We start from the raw sequence: 18,029 nt of genomic DNA on the forward strand, positions 1-18,029 counted from the left end.
GAATCCTAACAGCCCAGCCTCAGATTTCTTCCCACGTTCAGGCCTCCACCCTGGCACCCTAAATCAAGGATCAGCCTTGAGGCTCCCCAGGGCCTGAGCGGGGAGGCTGAGGATGCCTCGGGAACTGGTCCCTAGAGGTCTGGCAAGCACGAGGGAGATAAGGTCTGACCCCACCCTGCCCTGAAGGACATGGCTAGAAAGAACATTCTGGCCCAAGAGCAGTCTGTGTTTTTTTTGCTTAATCCCTTTCTTTCTCACAAAGGAAATGTCCTATTTGTTCAGTAACCTCCTTGCTATTAAAAACTCAGGTAATTCAGCAAAGCATGAAGAAGCCAGCCCCTTCTAACAGAGCTCACATTGTTTGGTGCTACAGAGTTTACAAGGCATTTTCCCACATATTAGCTAATATAATCCCACCCTGGGAGGTGGAGGGAAAGAAAACGGTGACTAGCTGTATTAGGGGCTTGCTCTGTGCCTACATTGTCTTACTTAATCCTCCCTGAAGCGGGCCAGTGCTTCTCAGCCAGGAACATCAGAACCCCCTGGTAGGCTGGGGGGGGGGGAGCGGCAGCCCCAGAGCTTTTGATTTGTAGTTAGATCTGGGATGGGCCCAAGAATTTGCATTTCTGACAAGAGGAAACAGGGTGCCTTTGTGACTGCTAAAGAACGGGAGTGAAGGGATTGGGCTTTTCTTCCCAGCCTCCTTCCACCTGTTTCACTTCTAGGGCATCCTGAGTCCCAGGGGACCCTGACGCTGCTGATCCGAGGCCCGTATTCTGAGAACCACGGAGGTAGATGCTCTTACACCCATTTGGTAGTTGGAAACACTGAAGTTCAGAGGGGAGAAGTTAAGTTACTCTCCTAAGGCCATTCAGCCAGAAAGTGGCCTCACAGATATTCGTGGAGGTCCGCCTGGTTCTGGGCTCTGCACACTCTCCACTTCTGCCTCCCCCCACTCCCCTGCCGCTACACCTGCCTCTAGGAACTAACCCTAGCTTCCTTATTGTTTCACCCAGCTGGGAAACCCGGCTGCAAACACTGAAATGCAGGCCGAGATGCCCCCAGAACACACAAACCTCAATTCTGCAACTCAGAAGAGCTGAGAAATAATTCTGAGTGGGTGGACCATACCACATCCTAACAGACCCTGGATGTCACAACTTCAATTAGAAGTAACTGGAACTAAAGCACAGATTGCAGAAATGATAGTGGGTTGGATTGCTGGCCTCAAGAGAAATCCCCAACGCACAGGGAGAGGGATTCAGCTCCCTGGTATGAAAAACATGTTCTAGGCTTTTCTCCCCTCTCTCCTCAAGAGTGCTTTGTGCCTCTTCCCATTCATCCTCAGGACGGCAGCTGGACTGGGGGAGAGGTGATGGGGGTGTTTGGAGTTGGCTGAGCCTCTCTACCTTGGGTAAAGACAAGACCCGTTCGTAATTAAATCAGCCTTTTAATTGCACGTGTTCCCTCACTGCAGTCTTAAGTTGGCCCTTGAGCTCTGAGTCTGCTCTCCAGGCTGCATTTGAGTGTGAGGCCACACGGCGCCTTTATCCCAACTACAGAATAGAAAGTAGAGAGATTTTCCCCCAGCCTCCCTCCACGTTTTGCATCTCATTCTTGGGAAGGGTTTGGGAAGGGTCTGGGAAGGACGTCACGTGCCAGGGAAAGTTTGCGGCAACCTAATATTCCAGCAGATTCGGGACCGAAGGTGGGTGGAGGTAGGAGCCTAGAGAACCAGAGTTTTGGCCCTGTGGAGGATCCTTTCCTGATTCTCAAAGGAAATCCTTTAAGCCAGGGAATCTCTGGTCTGGGACGAAGGAGAAAGAGCAGCCCGAGGAATGCAGGGGCAGTGCCTGGATCCCAGGGAGTCTTGCCAGAGCCCAGGGCCTTCCAGCCACCGCAGAGAAGCTGGGCAGAAGGGTCGGTGAGGGGCTGCAGGCTACTCTCCTGCATCCCCAGGCCAAGCCACCATCACACCAGAGTTCCCTGCACCAGGATGGAGGGGCTGGCCCGGAGGGCCCTGGACTCCAGGAGAGGTGGGACGCCCACCCCCTCCAAGAGCTTACATCCCATCTCCTTTGGAAGGCTTATCTGATTCCTCCCAGATCTCTAGCAGACAGTGGTTTCTGTGTCTGAGCGAGCTCACATCTGGGGAGCACCAAAGCAATGTCAAGTGTGCTCGGGGCTGGAACGCGGGGCCCACTCTCTGCTCACATGACGTGCTCTTAGGTCCTTGGTTCCAACACAGTCATTCTTTTTGGTTGCTCTGTTGTTTTGAACATCCTAAGGGGTTTTTTTTTTTTTTTTTTTGGTTTTTGTGGGAAAGGGCCAAAAAACTTCCAGGGTAAGGATGACTCTCCCAGCCAGCTGGAATTTGTTAACTCTTTTATTGCATATAATACTCATACAGAACAGTGCATCATCAGTGAACGGCTTGAGGACTCCTCAACATCTGAACACAGCCCCCATACCATACCAAGGAACTAAACATGACCAGCCCCCACCTCGCACCTCCTTCCCACCACCCCCACTGCACGAGGGCCCCTGCTACCTTGACTTCTAACGGCAGAGATTCACTTCAGCAAGCTGGAGTTGATCATTCCCTCACAGGGCAACCTGACTTGCAACTGCCCCCCCCCCCCCAGAGTTGGCAGAGCTGCTGGGGCTCAGCAGGATTGATCTGGGACTGATTTCCGGTGGGGAGAGCCTGCTCAGCAATTCTAAACCCAGCACACCTCCAGCTGCTGCTTCAGCCGCCCTGGAGGGGTGCCCAGGGGCAGGGCGGGCCCCAGCTTGGCCATCAGATGGTCCTCCTGTCTCCAGGCGGGCCAGCAGGGAGGTCAGCCTGGTGACTTTGTGGAGGGGGAATGGGAATAGGGTTCTCTTTCCATGTGCTTCTAGAAGTCCTACCCCGTGTTCCAGGCCGCGGGAGGCCCCTGGACAGGATGACTCAGCAGCATCTACGTGCAAAGTAGCTGAGGTCTGCACCCTGGGAAAACCAACACGTGGCATTTGGTTGGACTTGCCTCATTCAGTGCGGCCCTCATGGCTTGGAAACCATTTCCCCCGTAGCACCCATGCCAGGCCCTCTGTTTCCCCGGGTGCCAGCTTGCCGGCCTGGACCTGTCCGCCTCCCTGGCCAGCCTGCATCCGTCCTCCTTCATCGGCCCCCACCGACGGCTGACCCCAAATCATGTGCACTCCGTGCACTCATCAAAAGCCAGATTTGTCTCTGCGCTCAGCCCATACATGTCACGCACCATTAGACTCTGCCCTCTGCTTCCTCAGCAGAGCACTGCTGGGGGGGGGGTGCAGGGCAAGGGGGAGGGAGGGCCGACCAGAGCTGCCGGTCCAGAAGAAATGCTTCTGCGCTGCTCCCGTCACCCGCCACACGGCGAGCCTCCCTCCCGAGGAGCCCTGAGGCCCAGACCCCGCTCAGTCTTCCTGGGTCGAGTCATTTGCCTGGCCTCTCCTTCCCTCTGACTGCTATCCCCAAGCTGGATGTGAAGACCTCAAATAGGAATTCTGCAAAGGCCAGACACCTTCCTGCCCCCCACCATCCTTCCCCCTCCAGCCCCCACCACCACGTGACTCTCCCTAAAACACAGATTACTCCCCGCCCTGCCCCTCCATCTCTGGGACAAAATGAGAAGGGTCCAGCCTGCCCCTCCATGTCTCCCCTGTTCGATCCAACCTCTGTTTCTGACCTTAAGAGTCAATCACTCCCCTGGAACTCTTTCTGTAGATGTTGCCCCCCCCACCGATACCATCTTGTTGTCTCTTGCCTCCGCTCATGTGACGCCATCATCATCTCAGCCAACAGCACGTCCTTCCTACCCCCACTGAATCCTCTCCATCCTCAAAGGTCCAGGTGAAAGCCCTCCCCCTCCAGGGCACCTTCCTTGACCATCCAGCCCTAGCATTCTCTTTCCTCGGAACCCTCAGAGCACTGAACCATTTATTCATTATCTGCCATTCTCTATTCAGCTTTGAATTGGGAGCTGTAAGTACTCCTAGCTACAGAGCACAGCCTCCCCTTCTAATTACCCACCCACTTAGCAGCATGTCCTGCACAAGGAAGTACATAATGATGGAGCCATGCAACGCCGGAGCCGAGGAGACCTTGGCCTATAGGGGGTTGGCGAATTAACTCAGTGACTTTTCTATGCCTCCCGGGCTAACAAACAGCTAAAGGCTAGCTTTTGCAAATATAAGTCAGACCTTGCTGTGGATTCTGCTTCCGCTGTGGTGATCAAATCCTCTGCCTGTCACCCCTCCTCCCGTGCCAGGGAGGCCAGTTCCAGTCTCCTCTTTCCAGAACAATCTATCTTGCCCAGTGCTCCTGACTGTCCCTCCCAAGACATTATTAACATTCTCGCACTTGTCTGTGGACCTGGCACTCTGCCTCCGGTTCCCGCCCCAGCTGATGGCCAAATTTCCAGTCCATTTCACGCACCGGCTGAGCTGATTTCAAGCTGCTTATCTTGCAGGCCTGCCAGAGATGGCTAATGTCATTCTTGACCCAATCCCCCGGAAACCCCGCTGCATACTTCACATCCCTCTCCCTCCTCACGCATGGGGCAGGCATCCCTCTCTCAGTAAGGACGGGCCATCACCACCTCTGCACTCCGCATGCTTATGAACATGGCAACAAGACGTTAATTCTAGACACGCGGACAGCTTAAATTCTGGGGTCTGAGCCAAACTTCCAGAAAGGAGCCCTTTATGCTTTATTTATTGTAGAATAAATGCCCCACGGAGGAGAAGGTCTCTCTCCCACCCAAGGCCCTTGCAGCCTGGAGGTAACCGAGGCACATTCACCTGGGAGGTCTGGCAGAAATCCTTGCAGGAATCTGGAAACTGGAATGCTAGGATTCACAGTTTGAGTGCACAGAGCAGGCTCCTGCACTTGGGGAAAGTACGGCACGCAGCCCGTGTGGAACGGTTCTTTAGAGAAGCCTTTGTGCTCTCTTAATGATACCAGAGTCCCTCTTCTCAACCCCCACAATAACCTCCACAGATCATGGCATTTCTGGCTTTTTCATTAAACACAGCCATCTCCTCCAAAAAGTATTTAAGGGGCGCCTGGGTGGCACAGTGGGTTAGGCATCCAACTCCTGATTTTGGCTCAAGTCATGATCTCAGGGTCATGAGATGGAGCCCCATGTCGGGCACGTGCTCGGCACGGAGCCTGCTTGAGATTCTCTCTCTCTCTCTCTCTCTCTCTCTCTCTGCCCCTCCACCGCCCCCCGCGCTCACTCTCTCTAATGTAAATAAATCTTTTTTTTTTTAAGTGTTTAAGATCTCTACTTACCAAAATAGCTCCACTTGGATCCTGCAAAGAACAAAACAAAGCAAAGTAAGTACAACGGAGCTTAAGCAAGTGAGAGAAAACGCTACAGACTGGATTTTGAAATGGGTGCGGTCGGAAAGGAGGCAGATGCCCAGACGGACGTTGTCAGAGTCTGTGTCAGGTCGGCTGCTTCCCAGAGCCGCCAGGGGGAGGCGCGGGGCCATGAGTGGGTGCAGGGGCTCACGGACCACGGAGGGGGCTTCTTCATTAGAAGCCTCCCAGATCCTAGAGAAGCCAAATTTTATTCCCTGAAAACGTAAAAGAAATTCACAAGGCTCAAAACCCAAAAGCTCCCAAAGGGTACACAATGAAAGCTCTTCCTCCCACCTGATCTCCCTGCTTCCAGGAGAGAGAAAGCCAGTTTTATGAGCTGCTGGGAACATTTTCACAGTGACTACACGCGCATATGTAATCACATTCTTTCTCCCCATTTCTGCAACACAGATGTCAGCATACTGGAAACACTGGTAGGCCTCTTGCTTTTTCCCATCGAACAACACACCCTGGAGAGCCGTTCACATCAGTCCGTAAAGAGGAGAAAACTCCCCTCAAAAGGAAAGTTTTTCTTTGAGGAAGCTGCCACCCTCCCCCGAGTTAGAATTCCAGGGGGGCAGAGAAGGTGTAGGAGAGGTTCTGCCAGGAGTATCATGAAAGTCACCTACCACCTCCCACTGCACACCCTTCACGCATAGAAGTCCCCTGTTCCGGGCGCCTGGGTGGCTCAGTTGGTTAAGCGACTGCCTTCGGCTCAGGTCATGATCCTGGAGTCCCGGGATCGAGTCCCACATCGGGCTTCCTGCTCAGCAGGGAGTCTGCTTCTCCCTTTGACCCTCTTCCCTCTCGTGCTTTCTATCTCTCATTCTCTCTCTCTCTCAAATAAATAAATAAAATCTCTAAAAAAAAAAAAAAGAAGTCCCCTGTTCCTACATCCAAACATATTTTGGAAAAAGAAATGTTACAGAGTTGCATGCTTGGTACCCTGCCTGACATCTCCCTCTTCATCTCCAGAAGGACGCAGAGACCCTGAGACTCGGGGTGTCTCAGGGGACATATCCAGGGAGAGGGACTCTTCACATCCCAAGCACCTCTCCTGGCTTCTCTTGATGCCACCACGATGCGGGGCCCACAGGGTACAGTCAGAAGAGGAAGGCTCTCACGGCCCCTTTCTCTCTAGGGAGCTGATTTGCAGCAAAACCTAACTGACCAGCAACCTGCACCCTTCACAGCAACCGAGCATTTCCTACTCAAGGCAACGTGATTTTTAAAAGCAAAAAGAGAATTTTGCTGCTTTTGAAAAGTTAGTTTAATCCCATGGTTTTCTGTTGTTGTTCTGGTTCCTTTCTTTGCCTCGGTGCTTTTAATGAATTTGGTTTTTAATTTTCAAAATGGTAATTGTATCTAGTTACACTTGGGCATGGTTTAAAGTGTCAGATGGTTCTACAAGGCTTTTTAATAAAATATCAGTCCCCTGACACCCCTCGCTATTTTCCTGGTCCCTAGAGCACTCTGAAGCCTTTTTCAATCTGGGTAGTATCTCCATGTCTCAGTAAAATAGGCCTGTAGGGTTCCTCCATGATTCGTTTAGGTTGAGGTGTTATTACTATCCTCCCTTGCTGGAAGGGAAACGGTGAGGTCTCTGTGCACCACCTGCAGCCTATCACCTTTTTTTTTTTTAAGTTTCAAATAGTTTATTTATTTATTTAATAGTTTTTATTGTTATGTTAATCACCATACATTACATCATTAGTTTTTGATGTAGAGTTCCATGATTCATTGTTTGTGCAAAAATATGGAACGCTTCACGAATTTGCGTGTCATCCTTGCGCAGGGGCCATGCTAATCTTCTCTGTATCATTCCAATTTTAGTATATGTGCTGCTGAAGCGAGCACTATCACCTTGTTTTATATGTAAGGCAAGGACAGTCCCCTGCATGAAGTGGAAGATCAGTGCCCGCTAAGAAATGTCTCTCCACATTTACCAGTACCTCCAGCAAACTTGGGAAATCTTCGCGTCTCCTCCTTCTCAATCGCAAGGAGCGAGGGGGGCTGGTGTTCAGACACCTTAGAATATCTAATGAGTACTTACAGACCTCTTCCCCATAAAAATGTCCATAGGCTTGGACACACAAAATTTCATGTACAATTAATTTCAGGAGGTCCGCAGAACCCCCAAAACCTGCTATGGACCCCACAGGAGTTAAGAGTCCCAAGATTAACCTCCCGGGAATTAGCAATTAGATGAAGACATGCAGAACCAAACCTGTGCATAAGCCCCAAGTGGACTGCCAGCCCATTTCCCGAAACGACGCCGGAAAGGAACAAAGAAGGCTTTGCCTTGGAACCAAGCTACAGGAGACCTCAAACCTCTTCAGGGGTTTTGTCTGAGGACTTCGCTATTGAAATACAGTTCTGGATTTCAGAGCAAGAAGAAACCAGATCATTGCCACATAGCTGGGCAGAGCACTTGGAAGCTCAGCACACAGACATTCATGAGTAATGGGGGAGTTCATCCTCACAGCTAACCCGGAGAGACGGCCACTCTCCGTGATCCTGGAGACCACCAGAAAAACAGCTGCAGCCCCCGAGCAGTCCTGCCTTGGCCAGGAGTTTAATTGCACCTGCCCCCAAATCAAATCATAGCCTTTCATATTCCACCTCTTCTGAGCTCTCCCCACCAAAGCTTGCTAAGCTGAGGTCTTCCCTATGGTCGAGGCTTATCCTCAGATGAGGCATCCGGGTAATACTGCGGGCAGCTCAGGGGCCAGTGTCACAGAGTGGACATGGGGGACTGAGACCTCCGGTGGTGACAAAGGACCAGGGACGCGTTCTTAAAACGCAGCAGCATCCAGAGTGAACTTCCCTGCCTTCCTCTCTCCGGGCAAGCCCGCCTGGTCCTCAAGCCCTGGTGCTTTGGGTATAAATGACAGTCCTTCCTCTGGAAGGACTCAGGAGCTGGAAGCTGGGGAGAAGCAGCACCATAGAAGGAAGGGGAGGGTGGTCTGAATGTTGGGGGGGTCATCTGATGAAGGTCAGGGCCCCTGGTCCCTCTTTAGCTCAGAACTGACCCGAGGAAGACTTTCTGAAGGGGTGTGTGTGTTATTTGGAAGTGGCGCCTCATGGTTCCCCACCTCCTGGTTAGGGCAGGAGTCCTGACCACACGCAGGAGGCAGGCCGGGCCAAGACCGCTGCGGCTACCTACGCTTTGGAGGCTTCCTCAGGGAGCAGGCTTTTCCAGGAGAAAACAAAACAAAACAAAACAAAAAAACCTACGTTTTTCCTCTTCTGTGTGGGAGACTTGGGAGGCCCAGCTGGATGCCTGTTAGAACCTGCAGGCCTATTCTGTACCGGGCGGGGAGAATGCCCAGCGTGCTCACTGAGGAAGTGGGACAGATGAGGATCCAGGCCAGGGGTTCAGGGCCCTGCCTGCTTCCTGGTCTGGGTGCTAGAACCTTCTCTGAGTAACAGTCATTGCCAGAGACTGCCCAGCTCTCCATACCAGGTTCAGGCAGAGCAGACTCTGCGAGAAATCATTGAAATGTTCCCCACAGCAACTCAGCATTCCAAGGTCTTCTCCAGAAGACACGTGACCTCACCTTTTTATGCTCCCTCCTTCCCCTCTCCAGTCATTTTTTTCCCCCAGACATTCACCAGTGCCAAATGCTGGGAGTTTAAATGTTCTGGGAGGAGGGTAGACCACACTTTGACCTCATTACCTAGTTTAACCCCCCTCCACTCCCCACCCTGTGTTAATACTGACACTCTACATCTCGGTGACTTTGGCTTTGACCTTGTCCCCTGAGGCAGTCAAACAGTCAAGAAACCTACATGAGGAATATTACAGAATAAAGACTCTAGGGGTAGGCAGGCTGGCTACTCAGTGTAGGGGTGAAAGTGGCTTTTTGACTGCAAGCTCCCCCACCCCGACTTGGAAAATGGGGAGGGAAGGAAGGCAAAGGAGGAGGGAAAGGGAGGCAAAAGGGCAGGGGCAAGGGCAGGGGCTAGGGAGAGAGGGAGGAGAGGGAGGGGAGGGCAAGGATGGCAGGGGAAGAGAGGGAAGGGAGGAGGGGCTGCCCCAGAGTGAGGGGAGTAACAGGCTTTCTAGAAAGAGCCAATGAATGGCTGTTTCTCTCCTGTCTCAGAGCAGCTTGGAACTACAAGGGAGATTTCTCACAAAACTTCAGGTCCCAGTGCAGCTTTCTGGAAAGGGGAATACGTGTCAAAGTCTGCAGTTTTAAAAATTAATTTCCACTTTCATATAATCCCTTTCTTCCACCAACTTTTTTTTCTTTTTTAAATAGGCTTCATGCCCGGCATGGAGCCCAACGTGGGGCTTGAACTCATGCCTCGGAGATCAAGACCTGAGCTGACATCAAGAGTCCGGTGCTTAACAAACTGAGCCACCCGGGCGTCCCCAACCTTCTATCTCTTCCGGACCAGACGACGGAAATAATACCAAGCATATCTTGCCAGCCAGCGGATTTGAGTTAAGAGCAACCCCAATGCTGTGACAGGCCAGCCCCCCCACCTCCCTCCTACCCAGCCCCATGGACACAGTGTGACCTCCAGCAGAGAAGGAGGCTCTGAGTCTTCACGCTACAGAGCAGGATCAATTTCCCACACCACTGTCTATCAAGTGAGGATCCATTTCCAGCCATCATAGTCACTTTCAGCCCTCCTACAAATGTTATAGCCCAACCTCGGTCCAGGACCGATAGCACCTACAAATGTCCCTACAACTTGGAACACACTCTGTCAAGGGCAGGAGCTACCATCAGTTACGAGGGAAGTTTCTACAAAACTCACTATCTACCCCCAGAAAAGTGCTCAGCCAGCAGCTGGAGAGGCAGGCAAGAGCTTGGCATCCTCTTGCTGTTCCTAAGGATTAACTAACCTTGACCTTGGCTGCGCACCCAAACTCACTGCCTTGACCCAAGGTCCCCACACTTCCTCCTGCCATCCCCTCGGGCACCCTCAGCCTCCAGCCTTTTGGGGTTAAGAGCCCTAATTACACTCAGAAGTGAGGTGTGTATGCTCTTCCGAGTGCACACACACGTTCAAGATAGTAGAGCCCTTCTGGAGAAAAACAATGATTAAGAATGGGATGCATCATCCCTTTGACTTGGAGGTAAAACTTAATGGTAAAGAGTCTCTCTTCCAAAGGAAAGCATCTACCACTGCGGGAAGGTGCTGCAGCTGGGGCATTGCAAAACCCTTCCTGCTAACCAGGCGGCTCCGACGCGGCTCTGACGCCACGTTCTCTCCTCGACCATCAGCACGTGGATCGCGGATCGCGGATCGCGGCACAGCACTTTAAATCCTGGTTCCCCTTCTCCGCCCCCCCCCCCTTTAGCAAGTTCCCAAGCCACCCACCCCTCCAGAGCTGGGGAGAGCTCCAAGAACACGCGAGCAGGTTTTAATCCGAAGACAACGTGCTTCCCCCCACCGCAACAGGTCGTGCATTCCAAAGGCAAAAGAATTTTCCAAAACGCGTTTTCCAAAGTGTCTAAAAATACGCCATTGGAGAGTATGCTCCCCGCCAAAAGGACTTTGCTTTAGCATTAGCGAGCCCCGCGGGCAATCCTCCGGCCAGGTGTGGCCGCGCGCTGGGGACTGAGGAAAGAGCGGGCGCACACTTTACCGTTGAGCGGGGCTGGGCGGGCCGGCTGTTCCTTTAAGCAGAGGAGCAGGAGAACGGCGGCGGCGTGCAGGCTGCGGGGCATCGCGCGCGGCGGGGGCGGGGCGGGGACGCCGTGGGGGGTGGGCCGGGGCTCCCGCTGCCTCTGCTCGGGTGCTGGGGACCGCGTGCGCGCAGCCCGGCCGTGCGAGCGCATCTGCTCTTCGGGCGCCCGGCTCGTGGCGGGCCGCTCTTATAGAGCGACTCAGCCCCAAACACGTGATGTCATCGTGCGCGGGGGAGAACGCCCTGCCCACAGCAGGTCTGGCGCCCCGGTTGCGAGGTGAGTGGTAGCCTGACTTTAGCCGCGCTCGGCGGGGGCAGCGCTCGCCTGGGAAGCCCGGTCTCTCCGTGGGAGCGGCGGGCAGGGGTCGGGGAGAGCCACCTATCCCCAGCCCCACCGGGGAGGGTGCGCCTAGGGACTGGCTCCAGGGCCCACTGCCCCGGGCTGTCGCAGCCCTTACTGAGAAGCCCAAGTATAATGCCGTGTGGGCCAGTGCCTCCTTCAGGGGCCCTCCTCCTCGTGTGCCGGGCACACGTTTTAGGGACTGGAAAGGAGAGCAGAGAGGCTGCGTTCCAACTCCGAATCGCGGCCGATTGTACAGTGCAGCCTGAGAAGGTCTTGCTTTTGCATTTGGACACAAAGAAATTCATTTAGAATAGCTAAATAGCACAGCGGGGTACACGGTGAACAGCTTTGCGAAGCAATTAGACTTACCCTAGCTAGTAACACGTAAGCTGCTTCACAGTATCAATCCGTTCTCTAGGAAGCTGGGGGGAGCGGTAGCCCTTCTGTGGGTTTAGCAGTGGAAGAAAAAGACGTATTATTGATTACCTACTATGTGTCAGGCACTGTATTGGCGTTTTGCATTGTGTCCTGGTTTCGGCTTCCAGTACATATTAGCATCACCTGTTGCTCATTTCTGCCCACTTTCCACACATATATGTATTCTTTTTTTATATATATTTATTTATTTGACAGAGAGAGACACAGCGAGAGAGGGAACACAAGCAGAGGGAATGGGAGAGGGAGAAGCAGGCTTCCTGCCGACTAGGAAGCTGGATGCGGGGCTCGATCCCGGCACCCTGGGACCATGACCCGAGCCAAAGGCAGACACTGAGCCACCCAGGCGCCCCACACATATGTGTATTCTTTTAAGTACATATATGCGTACATCTAGTCATATACACGTGGCTCTGATCCCCCTTGATAGTTAGTCCATGTTCACTTGTTAAAGATTTTATTAACCTGCTGCCTCCAATACTCGATAAATCTTTCTCCTGCTGTTACTGCCACTTGCTGTTTCCATTGTCCCTATCATTTGTGCTTCTGGCTTCCCTGGGCCTCCCAGTGTCTGTTCTGCTCCCCATGCTGGGCTCGGTTTCCTTCCTGCTCTGTGACCTTGCCTAGTCTCTTGGTTCCTTGCTGCCTATAGACATTGCTCGGACCACGTGGTCTCGTGAAGGGTACTCACGCAGCCCTGGTACATGACCCCTGATTTTGCGACTTGACCCATCCTGCCCTATTCTCTTGGCCACCGCAGCCTGACAGCCCAACCAGCCTCACATCTCTCCGGTCTGTGCTGGCTCTCAGCCTGTGTGGACTCTCAGGCCAGCCTCAGCGACCAGGGAAACCACTTGTCCAAGCAGATTTTGGAGGGATAGGGCAGCTTCTGTGCTGAGAGTCACCAGGAAGCACACGCCACCCACATTAAAAGGGGTGCTACTCTTCTGTCCCTATCTCAGCAATTGTTTGCGTTAATAGAGAGCTCTGAAGTCTTTTTAAGGAAGTAGTTACAAAGACAATCTTGTCACCAGCACTTCCAGGCCACAGCAGGCTTAAGGATGACCTTTTCTGCCTGCAACTCTTGATAAAGAACCTTGAATAAGCTCCAGAGCAGTGAGTGAGCAGTTCACTTGGGGCTCTCTTAAGAGCCCCTGTCTCTGATTTGTCATCAAGGGCTTTAGAAGATGAAATGTACTTGAAGGACACAAGAGGTAGGGAAGAGCCCCTGCGGCTTCGGAGATGCACAGACTGAACCCATGCAGATGAAATCACTCATCCCACAGCTCACGACTAGATACAGGGAAACTGGGCCACGGACACACATTTGGTTACTCTCAGTTCAGGTGTTTTCCCATTATGTCTGGCTAAATATTAAGTTCAATTCATCCTGGAACATGCATGTCTAAGTGTTCTCCAAGGATCCCCAGAGATGGGGGGGAGGGGCGGTTAAAAAAAGGGATGGATTTAATAGACCAGTAAGGCAAGGTTGTGAACTGGGTGTGATGGAGATATAGGAGAGGGTTGGGATGTTTACTGCTTGTCTGGATCAGAGATGTGGTTAATTAGTAAAGAACGGATAGCAATTAAAAGAGAATTGAGGATATAAACTGAGATTCAATTGCCCTAAGTACTTTGAGTGATTTTTTTTTTTTTTTTTTAATTTTAGGGGATTAGAAGGGTGGAAAAGCAAACAGGAATGGATGGAAGGACCAACCTTCTAAAGTACTGAAGCCAAATGTCAAGCACCCCTTGGCCCCTCAAAAAAACAGCACAAAACTAACCAGGTTAAGTTCCCAACTCTGGGAATCTTTCCTGCCAGAGGCTTCCTGAGGCCTGCGTAACTGGACATGTCTGGGCTCGCTTGGCTGTCATCAGATGGGGTGCTCGCCAGCCAATAACTAAGCCATTACTCAATGGGTTAAGGTGGAAAAGGGACCTTCAGCGCTCACAGTGTGGCAACTGGCCACCAAATGACATGCCCAGACAGAAGGTTCCAGGGAGAGGAGCTCTTGTACGGTGTCACCCTGTCAGAATCAACAAGAGGGCGAGGCCGGTGAGTCAAAGGGCAGAGGAGTGTGGAGGGAAGGAGCCCGAGATTTGGTGTCCGGAGGTCTGGGCCAAAGTGCCTGCCCCACCACTACTTACTGAATGGCCTTGACAGTGGTACAACTTCTTGAAACTTCAGTTTCCTCATCCATAAAGTGCAGGTTCTCATCCCGGCCCCTGAGTCACTAACAGAATTGAGATCTGGATGGAATGAGATAAGGCAAGTGGAAACTTTTCTGTTCATTCATTCACCCTCTGTGTGCCAGGCACTGTGCTAGGCTTCGTCCTGGCTCTTGGAGAGAGTGTATGTAAAACGGTCTCATGAACAACCGTATAATTAAGACTGGATTAAGTGTGATGCAAGGTTGGTGTATAACCAGAAGGGATCCACTTGGTCCTGGGGCAGTGAGGGGAGACATCACCCATGTAAGAATTAGATTCTGTGACTTCATAAAACCTTTGAAATGCACAGCTAATACCGGGCTCCTCTTTCTCAAAGCCGGCCCCACTCGCCCATACACGCCCTAATCATTGGCCTGTCGGGCATAATGGTGTTAGTGTAGAGACTTTGATTTCTCAGGGTAAGAGTTAACCCTTCAAACAGCGTCACTCAATTGGGAACGCACCTTTTTATGGCTAAAGAAAGGACTGGTAGGAGGAGAACTAACATTTATTGAGTACCTACTGTTTGCCTGACACTGTGCATGGCACTTTATTCTTACAACAACCTGTGGGGTGGGTGTTAGATTTGCCATTTTACAGATCATGAATCTGAGGCTTGAAATAGCTAAATCCTTTCCTTGAGTGAGGCTTTTTGAGTGGCAGAGACTGAATCCTCAACCAGATGATTCTCTGTCTCCACAGCCCAGGAGGGGCCCTTTTCACGGCTATCCTAGCAAATTCTTTAGATGGGGATGTTCTCCTTCTGGATCCTGCTGAGATGAGGATTCTCCAGTTTTCTAGATGTTATGATCATTTATTTGTTGATGAGGGGCACAGTGTGCCAGTTCTGGCAATGAAATAACGCTCAGCATGGGACATGGCTGTGTCCTCCCCCCCAGTCCCCATGGGGTGACTGAGAGCCCCTCCCTCTGATCAATGCCCAACACATCTGCCAAAATGTGGGACAAGGAGCCTGAGACCACAGAGTTCTGATTCGACACAGTTCTCCGGCCAATGAGAATATGAGCCCGACTACATAGTTCCTTGTTATATCAGTGAGCTCTGCTTTGACCAAGGAAAGGGGGGTATGGAGGAAAGCAGAGGGGGGGAGAGAGAGAGAGAGAGAGAGAGAGGGAGGGAAGGAGGGAGGGAGGGAAGGAAGGAAGGAAAGGGAAGGAGAGGAAGAAGGAAGGAAAAAGCCAAGGGATTTCCTTTGACTGGGTAGTGACTGAGGTCTCGCATGGACCCTTTGATCCTAGTGCAAATGTCTAGGTCTTTGAAAATATAGTCGCTTTTGTAGCTTTATCCACATCCGCTGCTTTGCTTGTGAAGCCGTGGCCTGGAGTCATAGCCTGTGTGTGAACCCTGGCTACCCTGCTCACTTTCAGGCAGGATCAGCTGGAGGGCAGAGTGACCCGCAGGAAAGAATGCTGAACTCAGCTCTGCCAGGAACAAGCTCTAGGCCTATAGCAAATCTCCTGGCCTGCATCGGCCTCGGCTTCTGGATCCCTAAGTCAAACTAAGATGGTCTAACCCCACGCTGGGTTGTGAGTGTGGGATGAGACCATAGATGTGGAAGTGCTTTGGAAAATCAAATAAAAGTACTTGACATACACAAGATGTTCCTGAGAGAGGGCTCGAAACAAAGGTTGTTTTGATCTCAGCCTCGGTTTACTAAGAAGAAAACAAAAACTGGATTCCAGCAAGGGACTGACTGTAAGATCCCCTTCAGCCCGTGCCACCGGTTACCATGGCAACTTGTGACTCTGGTCCAACTACTTGTCCACCGACTCCTATAGCGATTGCTTCTGTCAAGTGAGGAATCGTGGCTCATCACCAGGATTTTTATAAAGCCCTCTTCGTGATTAATAAAAAAATGACAATAATTTAAAATTCTATGCACAGGGACTAAGTTAAGTTAGCATTTTAAGTGAAAATAAGTGTTGGTACAATATGGTTCCTCTTTCCAGGTAAACTGTTCTGAAAACCATGGTCAGCTGACAAGAGACTGTTTAAGAGACATATTAGACTACAATAGTGTGAGTTTTCTCACATCTCCTTTTACCCCTGCTGCTTGGATCCACTCTTCCCTAACCTCAGGGCTTTGGTCCGGATCCTGTTCTTGTTCTCAGTGTGAAACACTGCCCTCTCTCACCCCTGTCTTTCAAACCAAAGGACAGTCATAGAGCACATCCCAGCAAGTGCACGGTGCCAACCTAAAGTGAGGACTCCTGATACCAATTCTGACAGTTTCTGCCTGGGGTTAGGGAGGCCCAGTGACAAAGGGGAAGGAGTTTGGCATCGCATGAACCTGGGTTTTGAAAGTCAGCTCCACCACTCACTACTCATGGTAAATTGGGCAAGTCGCTTAAGCTGAGTTTCAATTTCCTATTTTCCTTTTTAAAGAGATGAGGGCCATAGAGTAAGTATACCCCCCAAAGAGCAATAGGGAGGAATAAATATAACAAGCTTGGCCTGTAAAGAACTTAGCCCAGGGGCACATAATGAGCACGGTATTAATGGTAGTTCTCTGCTGTAGGAAGGCCTCAAATGGCTGAAGGGGGACGGTTTCATCCATAGTTTCTAGTTTAGGCAACCCCACCAACTTCCCTTGTTTGGGCAACCACACCAGCTTTCATGAACCCTAAGAGAAGAATGAATGATGACTTCAGACTTTTCTTTTCCCCTAATTCTACACATCGGCCTTTCAAAGAATGTCACTTTTGTCCTAACAAACCAGTCTTCCTACGGAGGCAATAATGCCTTTTAATCAAGTAGACTCAGAATTACTTTATGACAGGAAATGCCTGATCGCTAGAATCTTGGAGCTGGGAGGTATTCCTGAGCCTCAGAGATACCACATGCTATTAGAATAAGCTGGTAATTTCCCTTTGCTTAGATACTCTTGTTCTGTACCATTGCAGGAATCGATAACCTGATCCTTCATTGCCGTTCCTTTCGAGGAAAACTGGCAAGCAACCCACCTTCTTTCGGCCCCAGTGTCTGACAGAGAGCTCAGTAGGCTGGGACCCTGGTGCAGTTGACATTGCTGGTTTCATGGCATGGACAGGTGGGGGCCAGGGAGCTTCCTTACAGACCCTTCAAATTGAGTTGCTTCTCTGGCCAGAGGCCAGCCCTGCCAAGGATCCAGCTCCCTCTCAAGCCCGGAAAAAGGGCTCAAGTGTCCCCACTGGCCAGGAGAGTGGATAGGCAGCCAAGCCTTCATAGTTCTCTCATCCAGGACAGCGCAGCCGGTGAACTAGAGATAGTTCCCCAAGGAGAGGCGGCGTGCTGAGCGCACAGAGTAAAGAAGTCTTACCTAAGGAGCTAGCTTCTTTATGCCCACCCCATCCCCCATCCTTGAAATTAAGAGTTTGGGGCTTAGGGGAGAGGAGAGGGGCTAGAGGTTGAATCAATCACCAATCACCAATGATTTCATCAATCATGCCCGGGTAATGAAGCCTCCATAAAAAAACAACCAAAGGGACGGGGTTTGGAGAACTTATGGGTTGGCGAGCGCATGGAGATGTGGGGACAGTGGGCCCTGGAGAGGCATGGCGCCCCTATCACAGACCTCACCCTGTGCCGTTCTTCCATCTGTTCCTGAAGTTACACTCTGTTATAATAAAAGGGTGAGCTAGGGGGGAAAAAAGCGTTTGAGGTTCACTTTGCAGTGGAATAAATTATTTTTTTAAAGATTTTATTTATTTATTTGACAGAGAGAGACACAGTGAGAGAGGGAACACAAGCAGGGGGAGTGGGAGAGGGAGAAGCAGGCTTCCCGCCGAGCAGGGAGCCTGATGCGGGGCTCGATCCCAGGACCCCGGGATCATGACCTGAGCTGAAGGCAGTCGCTTAACCAACTGAGCCACCCAGGCGCCCCGTGCAGTGGAATAAATTATAACTAGATTACTTACATCTGCATTTCAGTTTTTAACACTGATACGCAAAAGTTAGTTTCTTTCCAAAGATTTTATTTATTTATTTATTTGAGAAAGAGAGAGAAC

At 51.3% G+C, this 18,029-nt stretch overlaps 1 protein-coding gene, 1 long non-coding RNA gene and 1 other non-coding gene across 6 annotated transcripts in view; 1 reads left to right on the forward strand and 2 right to left on the reverse strand.

The window, feature by feature from the left end:
- Positions 1–11,073, reverse strand: part of CA12 (carbonic anhydrase 12) — a 55,755-nt gene extending 44,682 nt beyond the window's left edge. For all 4 annotated transcript variants that reach the window (XR_003608625.1, XM_028100279.1, XM_028100277.2 and 1 more), the window contains exons 1-2: positions 10,992–11,073; positions 5,315–5,335 (exon numbers count right to left, since the gene is read on the reverse strand). Coding sequence is in view for 3 of the 4 variants with exons in the window: in XM_028100279.1 (XP_027956080.1) it covers positions 5,315–5,335; positions 10,992–11,073 (103 nt within the window). In the remaining variant the exon portion in view is untranslated. The remainder of the gene's footprint in view (positions 1–5,314; positions 5,336–10,991) is intronic.
- Positions 7,137–7,243, reverse strand: LOC114206593 (U6 spliceosomal RNA). Its single transcript, XR_003608678.1, has one exon. It is a non-coding gene; the product is annotated as a U6 spliceosomal RNA (small nuclear RNA).
- A 93-nt stretch (positions 11,074–11,166) lies between the features above and the next one.
- Positions 11,167–15,893, forward strand: LOC148163951 (uncharacterized). Its single transcript, XR_015768560.1, has 3 exons — positions 11,167–11,310; positions 13,481–13,867; positions 15,411–15,893. It is a non-coding gene; the product is annotated as an uncharacterized LOC148163951 (long non-coding RNA).
- Positions 15,894–18,029: the final 2,136 nt, after the last annotated feature.

Source organism: Eumetopias jubatus, unplaced genomic scaffold (genome assembly GCF_037043125.1).
Source record: "Eumetopias jubatus isolate StellerSeaLion01/CBP00866 unplaced genomic scaffold, mEumJub1_p1.0 scaffold_7, whole genome shotgun sequence".
Taxonomy (NCBI): domain Eukaryota; kingdom Metazoa; phylum Chordata; class Mammalia; order Carnivora; family Otariidae; genus Eumetopias; species Eumetopias jubatus.